A 20,705-nucleotide genomic window follows, 5' to 3' on the forward strand; every position below is an offset into this window, starting at 1 on the left:
GTGCCTCTGCCCTTTCCCAGGTGGACATGGCACGCCACCTGTTTCATTTGCTGCGTCAGCATTTTCTGGGACAGATCGCACCCCTTTCCCTCCCTTTTTTTACTCCAGCCTAGGGTGCCCAGAATAAAAATAATTATCACCAGCCTTTTAGGAGTACTTCCTATGCACCAGAGATGCTAGGCTCTTCTGCCCTGCCCATCCAGTGGTAACAGGCTGCAATGCACACACCCCCAGAGCAGAGTCGACAGCGTGTAGGACACACCAGAAGGTGCAGTGACAGAGGTGCTTGGCACCTCTTCTCCTCCAGGAGAGGCACACAGATGCTGCTACAGAGGGAGGCACAGACGCCAAGCCCAAGGTTACCCAGCTAGAACTGTAGATCGCAGGTGAGTTTGACTTAATGCTCCTCTGGCTCTTCTCAGGGTCAGCCATGCTGCTGTCCCCTCACCCATCCCATCGAGTCCCTGTCCAAGGTATCCGATTCCTAAGGGGGAAGAGAATGTGCCCTGATGCGGCTTCTGGGAGAAGTGCCCAGGCTCTACTTCCTTCTGCTCTTGGCCTTGGTACATGAAACATCCTACTCCATTCTCAGAAGTCAGGCACTCCTGGGTTCAGGGGCCCTTCCCCAAACACTTTGTCATTTGCCATTTCCTTTTGTGCTTCTCCGTGCCCTGGGAGGGAGACCCTGCATTTGTTAGTGGCTTTGTTTTAGAGACAAGGGGGTGCCTGGGGACTTGGCCCAGGGTCACACAGCTGGAGAGGAGCTGGCAAACTTTTCAGGGCTGTTTCTACTACCCCGCCCTGCCTTTCTCATACCAGGGCCCTTGGACCTTGCGCTTCATTTGGCAGTGTACTTTGTTTGTGGGAAGGAAGGGCCATCAGGGAGTGGGAGGAGCAGTAGCCACAGTTCTGAGCTGCAGAGTTGGACAGTTGGGTTGGACTCGGGAGCACTGAGGTACCGCAGTCCAGTTCTCTTCGGGGGTGGCATGCCCCAGCGTGTTGATACATCTGTTTTCTGTCACCACAGTACTGCTGCAGAGCAAACCACCCTAGCACTCAGTAGCTTAAACCAGTCACCATGTATTGGCTCATGATTCTGCGGTGGGCGGTTTAGACTGGGTTCAGCTGGGTGGCTCTTATGTGCTCAGCTGGGCTCTCTCTGCATCTGCTGTCCGCTTCTGGGCCGGCCAGTCGGTCTAGGATGGCTGCAGCTGGACTGGCTCGTGGTGCTCCATGTGTGTTTTCCTCCTCCAGCAGCCTGGGCTGGTGCACCTGGTGGCTGGGCAGTGTGCCCCGGGAGCAGCCAGAGGATGCTTGGTCTCTCGAAGCCTACCTAGGCTGTTCCTTCTGTCACATTCTGTTGGCCAATGCAAGTGACAGGGCCAGCCCACATTCAAGAGGAGGGGAAACAGTCTCCATGTCCTGACGGAAGGAGCTGTGATGTCACCGTGGAAAGGGCAAGGATACAGGAAGGGTGGAGAGTTTCGGCTGCCTTTGCAATCTACCAGTGGTGGAAGTGCCCTAGCCGTTCCTGGATTTCTGCTATCTCAGCTGACGGTCTGAATAAATCTCTGCCTGGCACACCAGCAAAGGGACTGAGATTCTGAGGATCTGTGAGCTCCCGGGGTGCTGCCAAGTAGCGGAGGTGGGACGAGTTGGGTGCCAAGGTTTTTGGCCCACTGTCCAGCCTTCTAACACTTCTTGGAGTACCCACTTTGTACCAAGTGCCATGCTTGGTGCTGTATAGACTTTATCTTACCTTACAAGAACCCTTATTAGGTATGTTTTCCTTTGTTATACAGAGGAAGAAAATGGAGCCTCAGAGTGGTTAAGAAACTTGTCTGAAGTCACACAGCTTTTTGGTGGCAGAGGCAGGATTTGAATCCTGTGTTACCCCTGTGCTTTTTACACTTCACCACCTTGGGTAACTTGCCCTTGAAGCTTAGAATTCAGGTGGCACCACTAACTTAAAACATTTGCTTTAACACCTGGAGTGTCAGTTTCCCAACAGATAAAGAGAGTTGCCTCTGAGGTTTTTCAGGCTCCACACTCCAGTTAGCAAGCAGTGGCCCTACGGCGTCTCCTCCCTCTGGAAGTGAATGGTTTGGCTTGGTCAGAGGTGGCTCTCCTTTGCTCAAGGCTTGGCTATTTTTGGTCGACTTAGGGCCGTGGAGTGATTCCTGGGGTTTCCGTGCGGTGTGGTGAACACGCAGTGATTGAATTCCACTCCTGTAACTGCCGCGTGGTCTCTGGGGAAGCTTTGGCTTTGGGATCAAATGCATGAAAGCAAACCTAATGGGTTTAAGGTTTTGAATCCCCACTTGCTGTCCTGGATCTGGCTGTGGTTTCGCCGCAGGAACACAGCTGTGACATCTGTGGGGAGGAAGGGAGCCTCTGAGATGCTGTGCACGCCGAGCCTTCCCCAGAGGGCAGCTGTGGTCCAGCCCCTCTCTGCCACCTGCTCCCCAGGGGACTGACCTGCAGTTTGCCCTCAGGATGTGAGGGGTGGGTTCAGAGCAGGATGGGCGGCTGGGCTGAGCTTCTGTAGCCAGCTGGACCACACGCAGGCCGGCCACGGAAGTGGCTGTGTTGGAAAAACGGAGGGCATCTCAACTGTCGCAGTAGGAGGGAGTCGGGTGGGGGGACCGGAAAGGCCATGCCCTTGGATACCAACCCCCCCCAACCCCGGGCTCAAATCCAGCTCTGCTACTTACCAGCCGAGTAACCCGCCATCTCTGAGAAAAACGCACACCAGAGGCTGCCTGACAGGATTGCCAAGAGCAAGAGATTGGATGACCTGTGAGCGTAACTGGTGCTGGCAGGCGAATCGATGGGCCCGCGTGTTTAATTAGGTGCGTGAACTCCTCATTACAAGGGGTGAATCTCCGGGCCACACCACGCCAGCAGTGTGTTTCAGAAAAGCAAGAAGGTGATGGAAGTTCAGCCTGATGTGGAGGAGGCAGCCACCTTTCTGTTCCAAAGCCTAGTCTGTCCTTTGGCACGAAAGGGTTTCCACATCCAAGTTCTAACCTGGGAGCCACCTGCAGAGCCTCACCTGGGCTTTTTCAGGCAGGCCACACGTGTGAGCAGCTGGCACCATATGGGGGCCCTTGATACCTGTTGGTTCCCCTTTCCTCCTCCCGGCTGGCGTGGGACGGGCAGAATGGGGGAGTGGGCACGGCAGGCGACTGTCGGGGTGCGTGCTGCATCTTGGCATCTTACCAGGCTTTGTGGGCTCAGGCACGTCCCGGGACCTTCTCTGGTCACCTGCTTCTCCATCTGAAAATGGGGAGAGTGTTAGTGCGTCCCATAGGGCTGCTGTGATGATTCAGTGTGATTCCGCCCTAAAGAAGCTGGCCCAACACTTGCACACCCCAAGTGCCCAATCCAATCCATGCTGGCTGCCCTCGTAATTAGAAATCTAGAATTCCGAGTTAACGAGAGGACTCTGAAATGTCTTTGAAGTTTGAGTGCGTCTTTAACTGGGGACGTCATGGGACGAAAGCCTCCCTTCTCTAGGGTCATCTGTTCATACCAGCTGCCAATGAACACGATATTTTGTCATCTGCGTGGGTGGTAACACAGCACTTCTTAGACTGTAGCTCACCTAGAGAGCTTGTTAAAATGCACGTACTGCTTTAGTGGGCTGGGGATGTGGCCTGAGATTCCGCATTCCGTCAGGCTCCCAGGTGTTCTGCGCTGCTGGTCCAAGGACCACACTTGCAGTAGCGAGCAAAAGTCAGAATCGGCCTGATGACTTACTGTGGGGGGTCTGGTGGGGGTGGGGAACACGCTGGCGCTTTTCTATGGTAACCGCACAGAGGAAAGAAGCGTCTTATTGTCTTGTCAGGAGGACCAGGGGAGATTGTGGGGGATGTTGGAAGTGTCTGGGATGTCTCTTCATGACTTAGAATAATGAGGAAGAGCAGATGGCATCTTTTCAGTGGCTTGTCCCGGACCCTGGGCCATTGTGCTCTCTCTATCTCTTGGGATCAGCCTGGCAAATAGCCAGCTGAACTAACTTCAGAAAAGACAAGCTCATCGGCTGGCCTGCAGCCGCAGACTTGCTGGCTGGCAGCCTAGGTAAAGAGCAGCGCCAGGCAGCGGAGGAAGAAGCCTCAGTGTTCTGTAAACACAGAGATACAAGCTCATCCTCCGCCGTACCACCCCTGCGAGCTGTGCGCACACGTGCGCATGGATACCCCTCCCCCACACCCCGCCACCCGGATCTCTTGCTTCATTTCCCATTACACCGGGTTTGGGATAAGCTTCCTTATCTGCCCAGCTGATTATGGGTTTGAAACAGGGTTGTTATTGCTGCTTGATCAGCCATTGTTGTTAGAGCCGTTGAGTGAGTACCTTGGGCTCAGGAGGTAAAAAGAATTCAGCTGGTCCTTTCTCCACGCTGGAGTTCCATATAAATCTTGTCCCTCTCAGTGTCCGATCTAGGCTGAGAGAAGCAGAGCCCTGGATCTGAGCTGTCCAAGGTCCCTTCTTGCTCGGTGACCTGTGACTCCCCCGGTCTGTAAATGTGGAGCAAAGGCACCATCTGAAATGTCCAGGGTTCCAGTGCCGCTCTGGGAGCTGCGATCGAGAAACAAACAGCCAGCTGTTGCGTGAGATTAACTCTGCCCTCTGTTTAACTTTTGTCATGCCTACAAAATGAATTGCCAGTGGCATTTATTCGGCATGCTAATGCAAATTTGGAGTTGGTAGGAATTTTGGGGCCCAGCCTTGTCCCACTGGGCTGTTTGAGTGGAGGAGGCATTGTATGTTGCCCAGGTCTGACAGGCTGACACGTGGGAAGACGTAGACGTTTCAGCTGTTTCAATCTGTCCAACTGCTAATGTTTCTCACCTGTGAAAACAGAACTGGCCTTAGAGCAGCCCTTGGCTTGCCCTGGTGGCTCTAAAGCTCAGCCCCAGAAGCAAGGGTGGGGGGTGGGGGGGTTGATCCCTAAACTGGCTTTCTTCTCACTGGAGTTTCACTTGGTGTATCATCTTGCATTTGAGTTAGAGCAGCCAAAGGCCAGCCAAACTGCCCCTGTGTGGGAAACAGAGGCGGTGTGGTCTGTTGGGGAAAGCGCTTGGGATGATTTCTAAAGGCTGTGGGTTCCAGCCCCGCTTCGGCTTGGAGGCTGCAGCTGCGGCCCACCGTGGTGAGGCTGTGGGGCCTGCTCCCCAAGGTGTTACTGAGGGGCAGAGGGGCAGCTTGGGTGCCCTTGCTGTTGGGGGCCCGGCTCTTCCACACCCCAGTGGGGTGTGACTTGATTCCTTGCAGAATCAAATACAGAATCTGCAAGACTAATCCCCAAGGAAACTCCAGGAAGGGGTGGGTCTCCCTGGCTCCTTGTATCCTTAGGGATCCTTCACCCTCTGGGTGTTGAGGGACTGGGGCCATGGCAATTAAGATGGGACCCATGTGCCTCCCCGTGAACCTAGTGACATGCGTCTGAGTCTTAGTAGCGGGGGTGTCCTCTGTGACGTCCACCAGCCTCTGTGGAAGGCCTGTCTGAGGATCTCTGACTTCTGCTACTCCTCCAGAGTGTGGTGGGGGAGCAGCGTCATTCTGAGGCCAGGGTAGGGGTGAAGGGTCAGTGTCCAGCATCTTAAGGTGAAGGTGACTTTCAGGACAACCTTAGGGGAGCCTGGGTCCACTTTCCACATCCCCAGGGGGGCCTGTCTGGGGTCATTCTAACCTCTACTAGGCCCCTTTTCCACAGATACCGAATGGATAATGTTTTCTTTCCCTACACAAGTAGAGATGATCCATTTCTTATTAGATGATCACTTGCCTAATACCTTTCGAGGGGAATTGCACCCTCTTTCTGGGCCGTGAGAGGTTTGGAGCAGCTCGCGTTCTCACAGAGCAGCGGCTTAGAATTTTCTACACGGTGAACATCATCAGTTTGGGTGTTGTTTAAAGTCCCTTCATGCAAGTTCTTTTCCAAGTGGCTCATAGCTCAGCACAAACTGTGCCTGGCTGGTGCTGTTCCGTATTCTTTGCTGGAGCTCTTCGCTTGACCGCTTTCCGGAAGCAGTGCGTAACACCGTAGGTCAGAGTTGTTTTTGTAGCATCTGGAGGGGAAGTGTCTGCTGGTCCCCCCATGCTCTGTGCCCAAATGTGTCTTTTCCTTCTTCTTGGCATGTCTTGTCTGTTCCTCCAGAAGGGAAGGTCCCTGCTGGGGGCGGCCCCTCCCCAGGGAAGATTTCCAGTTCAAGATGAAGGGCGGAGAGCTTCGTTCTTGCCCAGTTTGTATGTGAATGATTCCACCTCTGGTTTGCGTCGTGCTAGAGGATGTGTTTATAATTCTCTACCACTACTACGTCTTTCCCACGTCCCCTTAAATGTGCATGTTATGTGCAGTGGGGAGGAAGAGAGGACCCCAGGAGAGAAACGCCATCTCCAAATTTCTCATTTATTATCTTCATTATTTTTTAAGCCTGATAGACCCAGGAGAGTGCCCATATCGTATGAATAATAACTTGATGAATTATCCCAAATTTGTGTGGACACTGCTAGGGCTGAAATGAACACGATAAATACACAGGAAGCCCTGTCTCCCTAACCACAACCCCCCCGCCCACTCCCTGGGGTAACCAGTATCCTGACCTCTAACCCCACAGTTACACTGCGGCTGCTTTGAACTTGAGATAAACGGAATCAGACAGTGAGTACGCTCCTGTCCCTGACGTCTTCTGCTCAGTGTTTCGTTAATGAGATTCATCCCTGTGGTTCCGGCTGAGTGATGTTCCCTGGTTTTCATTGCTGTATAGAATTCTATCGTATTTCTATGCCAAAGTTTACTTATCCATTCTAGCATTGGTGGGCCTTTGGGTTTCTTCATTTTTGGCCATTGCATATTCAGCCGTGAACATTTTTGTACTTGATGCCTGGGAGGCGTGTGTACGCATGTCTGTGGGGTAGGTTCCTAGAAATGCAATGACTAGATCATGGGGTGAACACGTGTTCAGTTTTGTTAGAAACTGTTGAATTGGTCACCGATGTGGTGGTAATGCTTTACCCCCCCACCCGCCGTGCGTGAGGGTTTGCATTGCTCCGTGTCCTTGCTAGCACCTGGCATTTTCAGTCTTTCTGGTTTTAGCCTTCTGGTAGATGTGAAGTGGTATCTCATTTGTATTTCTCCGATAACTAATATGGTTGAGCACCTTTTCTTGTGTTTATTTGGCATTTGGTTATGGTCTTTCATCAAATATCTATTGAAGTCTTTGGTCCATTATGATAATGGTTATCTGTATTTTCCTTATTGATTTGTAGGAGTTCCTTATAGATTCTGGATAAGCACTATGGGTTGGCTGTATGTGTTTCCAACAAACGTAAGCTTTAAATCTGTCTGGAGAAAATCTAACAGGTTCACTGTCGGAGCCCCTCCCCTGGCCCCTCAGTGCAGTATAACGCTGGGGTAGGTTCCCTGGTGAGCCTCGGGCAGCCCGCCCATGGCTGGGTGAGAAGTGAACCATCAGCCTCCCTTTCCCGGTACTAGGTTGTGACAGATGCCCTTTCTTCTTGCCGTGCAGGGTCCTTGTGGGCGCACCAAAGGCAGATTCCAAGTACAGCACGTCAGTGCAGTCCCCTGGGGCCGTGTTTAAGTGCCGCATCCACACCAACCCTGACCGGAGATGCACCGAACTGGACATGGCTCGAGGTGGGTGGACGTCCCTGCCAAAGTACACGTGGACTCTGGACCCTCACACTTTCCTCTTTCTCCTCAGGGGGGCCTGGCCTCCCTCCTCCCCTCCTCCCTCCTACCCATCCCTCATGCAGTGAGTACCTATTACTTACTAAGCACCAGAATATACTGGTGAATAAAACAAAGATCTTGCCATCCTCACAAATTAGTGGGCAAAAGAGACATTAAAAAACAAATAATTGAGAGCAAGAAGACCAGGGGGGAGGTGGGTATTTGATCTACATATTGGAAAGATGCACAATTATTAGCTGGCAGGTAGGGAGGCAGAGCCTCCAAGCCAAGGAGCGCATGTGCCGTGTTCAAGAGGGTGGAGTGGCTGAAGTGGTGAGCAGGAGAGAGCTGAGGCAGAGGGGCTGGGCAAGGTCACCTGGGGGACTGATCACACAGGGCCCAGTGGGCTGGGGAAAGGTGTGAGGATTTTGTACTGTGTATGAACAGGGAGGCCACTCAATCAATTTTAGGTTTGATATTTTCAGTAGGGAAAGATATGGTCAATGGATGTATTAAAAAGCTCACCTTGATCCCGTGGAAAATACGTCATCTTGGGAATCAGGTGGTCTGCCTGGGCTCAGAGCCCAGCTCTGCCAGTTCCTAGACGGACTTGTTGGGAATGTCCCATAGCCTCTTTGTCCTCGGTCCCCTCTGGTAACAGCAGGACAAAGATACCTACCTCACAGCAGTCCCTGGAGAAGGTTCAGTGAGACGAATAGAGGTGAGTATGCGGAATGGTGCTGGGCATGGAGTAGGTACTCAGTAAGTAGGAGTTACTTTACCACAATCACTTCAGCTCCTCACTTTCTCCAAAGTTCTTTTCCATCAAACCCATCTAATTATTATTTTTAGGTGAACTATTGTGATTTTCCTTAGAAAAGGAGAGGCGCCCATGGTGTTCTCAAGCGCTCCTCCTAATGACGGGTGGGCGACCTGTTTATTGCTGATGTGTGACAAATTAGGGAGCTTGCTTCAGAACGTAAAGCAATGCACGGCTCCTTCATCAAACAGCGTCTTGCTAGGTAAAAACTGCGGGCTGAATTGATCAGCATACAATAGCGATAGAGTTGATTGTCCACTTTGTTTCCTCCGGAGCTGGTTCCGAACACTTGGGCTCTAGACCACCCTTTGAAAAGCAGCCAGAAGAACATTACTCCTTAACCCATGACTGTTGTTTTTTTTCCCCTCTCTTTTCCCTCCAGGGAAGACTCGGGGAATGTCCTGCGGAAAAACCTGCAGGGAAGACCGGGACGATGAGTGGATGGGGGTGAGCCTGGCCCGGCAGCCCAAGGCTGATGGCCGAGTTCTGGTAAGGCCTCCTGGGGATGCTGTGGGAGGGGGTGGCACCCTGAGAAGGAGAGACTTTGATCTCTTAGGAAAGCTGGATGACAGGGTGACAAGGGCATGGCTTTGAGGTCGCCTCATTCCGGACTACTGTTTGGACAAATGACTAACCTTTTTATTTTCTTCATCGGTCAGACATTAATACTGTCTGTCCCAGGGTGCAGAGATGTGGCTATGGAAACACGATCAATAAAATGTATGGGAAAAAGTACTTTGTAAATCTTGCTCATTGCATAAATATGTGTGCTTGCCTTTTTCACTGAAGTATAATTTCCATTAAATGCACAGGTCTTCAGATTATGGTTTGGGTTTTGACAATTGTGTGCACCTGTGTAACACCTGCCCTTCCCCACCCCCCCAATCAAGACACAGCCTGCTCCCATCATTCCAACAAGCCCTCTTATGTTCCTCTCTAGTCAATTCCTCCCACCCTGAGGCAACTGCTGTTGGGAACTGTGGTACCGTGGGTTACTTTTGCTTTTTCTAGAACTTTATATAAATGGAATCCCACAGTATGTAAGGCTTCTTTCACTCAAAATAATACTTTTGAGATTAATGCATGTCGTGTGTATCAGTAGTTCATTCCTTTTTATTCCTGTATGATACTATGTTTTATGAAATGCGTGTTATTTTTAAATAGTCATTTATGTGGCTCCCAAAACACATACGATGTCTTCCGATCCGTTAGGTATTTTGAGATGCACAGAGGGAATCTTCGTCCTGCGCCGTCTAATACGGTCTCAGCCAGCCACACGTCGTTACTCATTTAACTCGATCTGAATGAAAAACTCAGTGCTTTAGGCACCCTAGCCACGTGGCGAGTGGTCAGCGCCTGTCTGTGGCTGCTGGCTGCTGTATTGGACGACACACAGAATATTTCCAGTGCTGCACAAAGCTTTATTGAAACCACCACCACCACCAACAAAGGAATTTCTAACTGCCTCAGTGGTTTCTTCCATTTTTTTCCTTTTTCTTACACTTTTCTATTGAGGTATAACACCAGAGTACTTAACACGCATGACTTCGAGTGAACAGCCTGGTCAATTTTTGCATGTCCATATACGCATGTATCCCCGCTGTTAACACCCCAGAATGTGCCCTTGTGCCCCTCCCCACTGAGATCAACAGTAGGCCTTTTCCTGCCCTTGGCTTTTCTTGGGTGATGATTTTTGTTACAAAAGCATAAGAGCAAGATGGGAAAATAATATTAGCCGCCATTTTTTGAGGGCTGCCTTTGGGCCACATGCCGTAAAGCTGCGGGTTTTGCATACATTTAATCTCAGGGGATGGAGGTTCTTCTTAAGGATGTAGGAATCATGTCTCTGTCCCCTCCTGGGGGAGCCCACTTTTGTGTTAACCTTCTCCATGGGAGGCCAGTCATCAGAATTCTGCCTGCCTTCTCAGCACAAGTGACTCATCTGGCCCCGTCAGCCCCTTGAGGGGAGAGGCGTATGCGGCAGCTGGAGGCTGTCACCCATGAGACCTCCCCGCTGGAAAGCACTGTGGGTCCTGCTGAGGGCCCCCAGCCCCACTGTTTGTCTTGGTTTCGTGTCCTTTAATCACTGTCACGAGCTGCCCTGGACCCTCTCCCAGCCTCTACATTCCTCCAGCTGTAGTGGCCTGACCCTGGTTGGACAACTCAGCCCCAGAAGGCCAGAAAGTGTGGCGCCTTCCTCTGGAAAGGAGGGAAGAATCTGATCCATCTAACATCAGGGTGGCCTGAGGTCGAGATTCCAGACAGAGGGGGCAGTGGCCTGATGGCACATAGCACACGACACCCCAGAGAGCCTGGCGCCCACAGCCAGAGGTTGCGCCTGTGACAATACCTCCTCTCCTAAGGAGAGATGACCTCTGTGAGGCTGAGCTCATGTTTCCAGAGGGGTCTGTGCTCCTGTAAGTCGGTGTCAGGAAGGGGCCATCTCTAGGGACGTGAACTGCAGTGAGGATCACAGGGACGATTAGCAAAGGGAGCGGTGAGGGCCGAGCCGGGCGTCTGTGCTCACTTGTGCTGTGAGAATCCTGTTCTAGTTCACTGCGTGCAGCGCTGTTTTCTCATCTTTTACACAACTACTGCACTGCCCGTTCAATGAGCCCCTACATGCTGGGGCTGGAGAAAGGGGGTCTCCAACAGCAGCTGTTTTCCTTGTGACTTTTCCTTTGGTCAAAAACACAATGTAAAATTTACCCTCTTATCCCTGCGTAAGTGTATGGTATGTTAGTGTTACCTACATGCACGTCGCTGTATGAAAGACCCCTAGAAGTCTTTCATCTTGTACAACTGAAACTGTGGCTATCAAATAATGCCTCTTTCCCCTCTCCCAGGCCCTGGCGACCGCTAGTCTTCTTGCTGTTTGTAAGAGTTTGACTATTTTGGAAAACTCATATGAATGGGATCATGCAGTATTTATCTCTTTGTGACTGGCTTATTTCACTTAGCATGATGTCCTCAAGGTTCATCCATACTGTAGCATGTGACAGGATTTCCTGCTTTTTTTTAGGGCCAAATAATATTTCATTGTATATATATACCACATTTTCTTTCTTTTTTAAAATCTTTTTTTGAAGATTTCATTTATTTTTAAATTATATTTTATTATGCTACTACAGTTGTCCCGATATTTCCCCATTTGCCCCACTCCAGTGCCCCCTACTCTCTCAGGCAGTCCCCCCACCATTGTTCATGTCCACGGTCATGCGTGTAAGTTCTTTGGCTACTCCATTTCCTATACTATACTTTGCATCTCCGTGACTATTTTGTGACTACCTATTTGTACTTCTTTTTTTTTAAAGTGTATTTTATTGATTACGCTGTTATAGTTGTCCCATTTTTTTCCCCCTTTGCCCTTTTCTACCTGGAACCCCACTTCCCTCCATCAGTCCTCCCCCTTAGTTCATGTCCATGGGTCATGTATGTAAGTTCTTTGGCTTCTCCATTTCTTGTGCTATTCTTTACACCCCCCTGTCTATTTTGTTTTTACCAATTATGCTTCTTAATCCCTGCACCATTTCCTCATTCTCCCCCTTCCGCTTCCCTGCTGATAACCCTCCAAATGATCTCCGTATCTATGATCCTGTTTCTGTTCTAGTTGTTTGCTTAGGTTGTTTTTTGTTTGTTTGTTTGTTTTTTAAGATTCCATTGTTGATAGTTGTGAATGTGTTGACTTTTTAATGTTGATAGTTCTTCTTTTTCATAAAGAAGTACCCTTAACATTTCCTGTAATAATGGCTTGGTGATGATGAACTCCTTTAGCTTTACATTTTCTGGAAAACACTTTATCTGACCTTCCGTTCTAAATGATACCTTCTCTGGATAGAGTAATCTAAGTTGTAGGTCCCTGCTTTTCATCACTTTGAATACTTCCTGCCAGTCCCTTCTTGCCTGCAAAGTTTCTTTTGATAAATCTCTTGACAGTCCTATGGGAACTCCTTTGTAGCTAACTCTCTGCCTTTCTCTTGCTTGTTATAAGATTCTCTCTTTCTCTTTAACCTTTGGTATTTTAATGATGTTGTGTCTTGGCGTGGTCCTCTTTGGGTCCAACTTGTTTGGAACTTTCTGTGCCTCCTGGCTTGTATGTCTATTTCCTTTGCCAAATTAGGGAAGTTTTGTTTCATTATTTTTTCTTGTAAATTTTCAATTTCTTGCTCTTCCTCTTGTCCTTCTAGCACCCTTGTGATTCGGATGTTGGTGTGTTTAAAGTTGTCCCAGAGGTTCCTAAGCCTCTCATTGTTTGTTTTTGGTTTTTTAAAAAAATTTTTTCTTCTTGCTGTTCTGATTGAATTCTTTTTCCTTCCTTGTGTACCAAATCATTAGTTTGATTCTCGGCTTCATCCTCTCCCCTGTTGGTTCCTTGAAGATTTTTCTTTATTTCACTTAGTGTGACCTTCATCTCTTCCTTTATTTTTTTGCTGTACTCAAGGAGTTCTCTGAGCATCCTGATCACGAGTGCTTTGAACTCTGCATCTGATAGGTTGGCTATCTCTTCATCACTTAGTTCTTTTTCTAGGGTTTTGTTCTGTTTTTTTTTTTTTTTTTTTTTTTTCATTTGGGCCATTTAAAAAAATCTCCTTGATTTAGCAGCCTCCCTGTGTTCGTTTCTGTTTATTAGGTAGAGCTGCTTTTATTCCCTGTCTTAGTAGCGTGGCCTGTGTAGAAAAGGCACCTATAAATTGTGTGGGGTGGAGCCTTAGGTAATTGCCAGGGCAGGACAACCCACTGCACCGTTTTGTGGCTGTGTGGGGAAGATTCTGAGAGGGGACAATGCTGCCGCCTGGCTTCTGGTGCTTTGCCCAGAGCTCACCCCATTTCCAGTCACTTCACCCTCTTCCAGTGTGTGACTGGCACCCTACCAGCTGCTGCCCTGGTGGTGAGTCCTGAAGTGGGTGGGTTTGTGTATGTTCTAAGACTGTGCTGGTCCTTTAAGCAGTGAAAATCTGGCAGTTTCTTCTGCCACCCCAACCCCTGCTTGTTCTTATAGCCAGAGGCAATGGAGATCTACCTTCCTGGTGCTGGGACTCTGGACCGTGCAATCTCTCCTGGGGCTGAGATCACTCGTGTCCAAGGTGTCCCTCCCATCCATTCTGCCACCGCTGCCACTGCCTTTCAGCGCCACCCCGCCCATCTCCATGACTCTGCCACTACTGCCGTCTGGATGAATGTATCTCATTTAAGTCCTTTGTTGTTGGGCTTCTATACACCTCGATTTTCTGATGGTTGTGAGTGTTACTCGTTTTGAGATCTGGTTGTAATTCTTTCTATGGTTTTGCAAGGAGGCGAAGTATGCCTACCTATACCTCTGTCTTGACCGGAAGTCCCTATTTATACTTCTTAATCCGTTCTATTCTTCACCCATTTCCCCATGCCTCCCTCCCATCTGGCAACTATCAAAATGTTCTTCGTATCCATGATTCTGTCTCTGTTCTTCTTGTTTGCTTAATTTGTTTTTTAGATTCAATTGTCAATAGAAATGTACTTTTTGCCATTTTATTGTTCATAGTTTTGATATATTTTTAAAATAAATCCCTTTAACACTTCATATAATAATGGTTTGGTGGTGATGAATCCTTTAGTTTTTTCTTGTCTGGGAAGATCTTTATCTGACCTTCAATTCTAAATGATAGCTTTACTATAGGTTCCTGCTTTTCATGACTTTGAATATTTCTTGCCAATCCCTTCTTAAGCCTAGAAAGTTTCTTTTGAGAAATCAGCTGACAGTCTCATGGGAACTCCCCTATAGGTAACTAACTTCTTTTTCTTGCTGCTTTTAAGATTTTTCTTTATCTTTAACCTTTGGCATTTTAATTATGATGTGTCTTGGCGTGGTCCTCTTTGGGTCCAATGTGTTTGGGACTCTGTGCTTCCTGGACTTGCATGTCTATTTCCTTCACCAAATTAGGAAAGATTTCTTTCACTATTTTTTCCAAATAGATTTCTAATTTCTTGCTTTTTCTTTTCTCCTTTGGTACCCCTATGATGTGAACGTTGGACCTCCTGAAGTTGTCCCAGAGGCTGCTTATACATACTGTCCTCACTTTTTTGCATTCTTTCTTCTTCTTTTTGTTCTGATTGGTGGTGGTTTTTTGCTTCTTTATATTCCAAATCATCAATTCGATTCTTGGCTTCATCAACTCTACTGTTGTTTCCCTGTAAATTGTTCTTTATTTCAATTAGCGTATCCTTTGTTTCTGACTGGATATTTTTTATGCTGCTGAGGTCCTCATTGAGTTCCTTGAGCATCTTTACAACCAGTGTTTTTAACTCTGCATCTGCTGGATTGCTTATCTCCATTTTGTTTAGTTCTTTTTCTGGAGTTTTGATCTGTTTTTTCATTTGGGCCATGTTTCTTTGTCTCCTCATTTTGGCAGCCTCCCTGTGTGTGTAGCCTCCCTATGTATCAGGTAGAGCTTCTTTGACTCTGTGTCTTGGTAGTGTGGCTTAATGTAGTGGGTGTCCTGTAGGGTCCAGCAGCACAGCTTCCCCTATCACCCAGGCTAGGTACTTGAGGTGTGCCCTTTGTGTGGACTAAGTACACCTTCCTCTTGTAGTTGAGCCTGGGTTGCTGTTGGTAGATCAATGGGAGGGCTTTACCCAGGTCAGTCAGCTGCAAGGACTGGCTGTGACCACTGACCACCAACCTCCACCCTCTGTGGGGGATCAGCTGTGCAGGGGCAGGGTGGTGGTACTCTGATGTCTGTATCTGTCCACTGGGTGTGCTGGCCCTGGGGTTTCCTAGGTGGTGCAGGCCAAGGTCAGCACCCACTTGTGTTTTGCCTGGGACACCCTGCCTGAGCTATAAAGCAATCTGAGATGGTTGCTACTTGTACTGGTCTTGGAGATTCCCAAGCAAAGCCAAGTTTTGAATCTAAGCTGGCCGCTGCTAGTACAGGCCCGGGGCTCACTGAGGCCAGCTGCTGCTTGTTTGAGAGGATTTAGGAAGTTGTGACACAAGAGCCAAGACCAGCCATTCATATGGAAAAGCAGCTTGGGTTGGCCTGTAAGTTGGGTGGGGCAGAATCTCTGGGGATCTCTAAGGTGGGTCAAACTGTGTTAGCCAGGTTGATGGAGTCTCAGCTATGGCACCAGCTTGCTGGCTCTGTGGAGGGAGGGTTTAGAAAAGGGACAGTGGCCTCTGCTCACCTTGACGGCAGACACTTCAGTTTCTCCCATATGCCACTGGTGCCTTTCAAGCTGCTTCCCTGGTGCTGGAGCTCCGAGGGAATGAGTCTGAGTACTTGAGTCCGTGTGTGGATTCTTTAAGAGGAACTGTTGGGGGCTCCAGAAGTTTCTTCCTCCGACTCAGTCCCCCCTGGTTTTCGCAGCCAGGAGTGTGGACTTATCTTCCTGACTCTGGAACCCTGGGTCGGGGGCCTGGTGTGGTGCTGGGACTCCTTGCTCCCTAGATATCCCTCCCAAATTTTTATCCACCGCATGTGGGTGTGAGACCAGCCTGTTCGGCATCTGTGCCCCTCCTACCTGTCTGGATGGATGTGGTTTCTTTAATTCTGTAGTGTCAGACTTCCATTCAACTAAATTTCTGATGGTTCTGAGTGATGGTTGTTCTATATTTTAGTTATAATTTTGAGGTGGTTGTGCAAAGAGGTGAGCCATGTCTGCCTACACTGCCATCTTGACCGGAAGTGTACATACCACATTTTCTTTATCCACTCATCCTTTAATGGCTCTTTGGGTTTCTCCTATCTCAGTTATTGTGAATAGTGCTGCCATGAACATGGATGTGCAAATATCTCCTCAATATTCTGTTTCCCAATTGTTTTGGGTCTGTACCCAGAAGGGAATTGCTGGATTAAAGGGTAATTCTATTTTTAATTTTTTGAGGAAACACCATACTCTTTCCCATAGTGGTTGTATCATTTTTACATTCTGTAAAAAGAAGGGTTTAAATTTCTTCACATCACCAACACTCGTTTCCTTTCCTTTTTTTTTTTTTTTTTTAAATATTGGCTGTCCTAGTGGGTGTGAGGTGGTATCTCGTAGAGCTTTGATTTGCATTTCCCTAATGATTAGTGGTGTTGAGTATCTTCCCATGTGCTTGTTGCCCATTTGTATATCTTCTTCAGAGAAATGTCTGTTCAATTCCTTTGTCCATTGTCAAATTCGATTGTTTCTGCTCTTGAGTTGCCCTTGTCCCTTTTTCTGCATATGTGGTCTTTCTCAATAAGACTTGTCCTAAGTCCCCTGTGTTCCTACCCTGCTTTGTCCTCTCTGGAGAGGACATGAAGCCTGTCATTGGTGACAGTGCTGTTTGGAATAAGCTTAACATCTGTTGTGTCATTAGAAACTCAGCACTATGTGGTTATCTTATATTTATAATTTATTGTAGGTATATGTGTCTTTTTTATGGAAACCACTAGTAGACAGAGACCAAATCTTCTACCCTTTTCACTCTGAGTGCTTAGAGAAGATCTGTCGATGGGGTAGTGTTTAAAAGTGTGTTTGAATAATACGGGGCAGAGTGTCGATGTTAAAATAATTAGAAACCATATCAGTTGCCATCTTTTCTTGGCGGCTGATTCCAGTGGCTGATAGAAGTCTCAGACAAAATGCTCTGAAATGACCCTTGGAAATAGTGACGACGAGGTACAGGAAGTGGCGACCTAAGCCATATTTACAATTTGGCGGCCTCTTCTCCATTTGCTTTTTCTTTCATGTTTCAAATCTACCTGTCAAAGGTTTCTTGGAGGCAAGTATTTCTCTTAAAGTTAAAAACAGGAAGATAATGTTTTATTCAAACATGTCTTGAGGACTCTGGTGGTCCTTGGGGGTGTGAGCATGTCACAGGTGTCCCCACAGAGCATAGTACTGGGTTCTAAGGTTAGGTTGGAGGAGGGAGAGGTGAGGTGGCCCTTTAAAAATGGCATCTGGTGCTGATTTCAAAGTAAAGAACAGATGGAGCATCTGAAAGCTGTCCAGTGTCTCAGTAAAAAATAGTATTTTCTGACCCGTGGAAGTACCAGCTCTGGTAAGACCCAGGTGGTTGGGCCGGGCTGGCAGGCTGACCTTGGCTTAGATCTGCCAGTTGAGGCTCACAGATGTTGTGGTACCTTCCAGTTTTCCCCCAGGGGATGAATGATACCTGATGGGAACACAGAATGGGGATTAGAGGTGAGCCCCTTCCCTTCCCACACTCTCGCCCCACACCCCGTACCCCGCATGCAGACAGCAGTGTGAGAACTGGGGAGGAAATCACCCAGCACACGCAGCAGACACTGACGCTTCTCTTGGACCTGGGAGGGCGACTCAGAATGTTCACGTCTGGTTTCTGCTTCTCATTAGTCTCCAAGGCCCAGACAACAAACAGTGGGAGCGTCTAGATTGTTTCTGGGTGGGAGCAGGGTTCTCGGCTCTATCTCTTTGCCATTTCCTTTCCAACCATCAGGGCCGCCCCTATCTATTCACCATGTGTCATCTGTCCAGTTTTTTTCAAAGCCATGGTACATTGTCGCGTTTACTTCTGTTGCTCTGTTTCCTGATTTTTTTTTTTTGAAGTGAACTTTTTATTGAGCTATAACACACACAGGAAAGTGCACACCTGGATGGATTTTCACTTAGTGAATGTTCTCAGAAGGACTTTCCCAGCATTCCCAGAAGCCCCTTCCCTGGGCCTCCAACACCACCTCCTCTTCCCTTGGAGGGGGTGAAGGAAATGTCTCTGGGGGGGATCTGTGATGTCACAGTCCTGTGAGCCCATGCTCTTGGTGGTCCGGGGGAGACCTGAGGGCCTGGTAAAAGCTCTGGCCATCTGTGTATGACAAATGCATGTGTAAGAGGCTGGGCGTGGGGACTTTGTGCCTTTGTGGCTGAGCCATCCGGAGAAGCCCGGCGTCCCCTACCCACTCCAAGGACGTTCTGTTAAAAAAGACCTTCGAATTAAATTGTTCCTTTTCCTCTTTTGGGAGGAACAACAATCTCTATAATTTGAAATATGTCAATTCTAAGATTCAGGGTGGTGCCAGCCCCTCCCCTTTGTTACGATTATTTGGGATCTGAATTTGATCAAGTCTTGCTGTTTCCAGAAAACACTCTTTTTTCCTGTTCTCCCCCCTCTGCCCCTACCTCCCTCACAGCAGCGCTCATGTGGAGAGATTGATGGAGTTATTAACGCTTTGGAGACGCTCCCTAGGAGTTTTTTGAAATGTTGGGGTCAGACTGACGTGTGTATATGTGATGATAATCAGGGCTAAACAGTCTTTTCTTTTTATCATTTGTATTCAGAGGCACTTTTCCTACATGCGCACTATCTTTGACCCTTTGCCATCTGACCTCACAGAATGCCTTAATTTTAGTTTAGCTTCCTGTGAAAGGCAATGTTTACATCTTCTAGGAATTTTCTAAGATCACAGTTTAAACAGTTTACGGTGCTTTAAAAAAACACGAGGAGACAATAAACTAGACATTAACTGCAGAAAGTCCTTTCTAATGAGAGTCACAATAAACATCCGCCTCTCTGTACGGCCCCTCCAACCCAGAAATACAATAAAGCCTTTGCCGAAACCCACAAACTAAAGTATAACTGATTTACCAGCTAATTAGATCATCATAAGTGATTCAAGTGTGCAAGCCATGAGAATTGAGTCAGAACTAAAATTTAAAAAAAAAATCAATTACTTAGGGGAATGGAGTGGTGACCAGCTCAGTAACACGTTTTTACAGCTCCTTGCCCCATATACTTTCAGTCAGCTGAGAAATGTGCTTCGAGGACAGAACGGTGCCATGTGGGGAAATGAGAACAGTTTGTAGTAGGAGGAGTAACGAGATCGTTTTACACAGGAGGCAGTGTGTGGACCAGCTCGGGCGTCCAGGCGTTCTGAGGGGGCTACCCTTGCCTTCGGGCTAAGGGCTGAAGGGCAGACAGCCTGGCAGGCAGCGATGTTTCACAGAGTGACCTGTGGGGTAATGGGCTCCAGAAAGCCCCTTCCCTGCTTGGTGACCTGCACATTCCATCTGACACTAGACTGGTTTTTCATGGGTCTCCGGTCCCGTGGGGGAGGCTGTCAGGACAACAGCCACCTGGTGAGCGTGGGTGGCGTCTCAGGCAGGAATTGGGAGTTTTAAGATGGAAAACGCTTTCTAGGGAGACCAGGAAGGCCCTGAAACGGTGGGTTCCAGTCCTGTTAGCAGCACTTACTGGCTCTGGCGGAGTGCTCCAAGCCACTCAGGGGGCCCGTGTGGACAAGGGGAAATGTACGGACTCCTCTGCCCACCTTCCAGGGTTTCACAAGTCAGATGGGGACCATCTAAATGTACTGTGTAGCCTATAGTGTGTTTGAGGGAAAACAAGCCAAGAAGCTAAAAACTCTGATTATATTTTTTAAAGATTTTTAAAATTTATTTTTAGAGAGAGGGGAAGGGAGGGAGAAAGAGAGGGAGAGAACATCAATGTGTGGTTGCCCTTCACGTACCTGCTTCTGGGGACCTGGCCTGCAACCCAGGCATGTGTCCAGACTGGGAATCAAACCTGCAACCCCTTGGTTTGCAGGTCAGCACTCAATCCACTGAGCCACACCAGCCAGGGCAAAACTCTGATTATTTTAAAGTGCAGTTTTTAAGAAAAGGCACCTGCTGAACTGGTAACAGAAGGGAGTGGTGAATGTCTGTGAGAAACGGGCTGAGCGCAGTGCACGCCCTCTGAGCAAGCACGTGGGCTCCTCATCAGCCTTGTGGGAATTCGGATGTGCAGACGTGCGTGTCACCGGAGTGCGCAGTTACATCCGAGGGTGAGGCTGGGTCTCCTTTGGGGTGGGCGGGTCCAGTGTTTGTGGGTCAGAGCTGAACAGAGTGTCTGTCTGTCTCTGCCGGCCTCATCTCCTCACAGTTCTGAGTTCTTGCCCACCTCAGGGCCCTCTGCCCTGAGCCTTTCCTTAGGGCCCCTCTCAGCTGCTCCTTCACCCTCTTGAGGTCTCTGCTCAGATGTCACCTCCTCAGATACTCTTCTGGGCCAGTTGTCGAAACCAGCCACTTCTTGGTGTGAGTGAACTTCCTGGTGAGATGTTCTGTATCTTGCTAAGGGTCTGGTTACATGAACAGGTGCTCCCTGTCCAAGCCCATTCATTCAGTGGTACACTTGACATTTCTGCACTTTGCTCTAAGTTTCTTTCCAAAAACACCATCAGCAAGCGTTTACTTCCATCTGTGATATACCTG

The 20,705-nt window shown here is 48.6% G+C and overlaps 1 protein-coding gene across 1 annotated transcript in view; it reads left to right on the plus strand.

The window, feature by feature from the left end:
• The window catches only part of ITGA9 (integrin subunit alpha 9), a 301,990-nt gene that overhangs the window by 8,577 nt on the left and 272,708 nt on the right, over positions 1–20,705 (plus strand). The window contains exons 2-3 of the mRNA XM_053929726.2: positions 7,539–7,666; positions 8,905–9,011. Coding sequence (XP_053785701.1) covers positions 7,539–7,666; positions 8,905–9,011 — 235 coding nt within the window. The remainder of the gene's footprint in view (positions 1–7,538; positions 7,667–8,904; positions 9,012–20,705) is intronic.

This window comes from Desmodus rotundus, chromosome 8 (genome assembly GCF_022682495.2).
Source record: "Desmodus rotundus isolate HL8 chromosome 8, HLdesRot8A.1, whole genome shotgun sequence".
In the NCBI taxonomy this organism is placed as follows: Eukaryota; Metazoa; Chordata; class Mammalia; order Chiroptera; family Phyllostomidae; genus Desmodus; species Desmodus rotundus.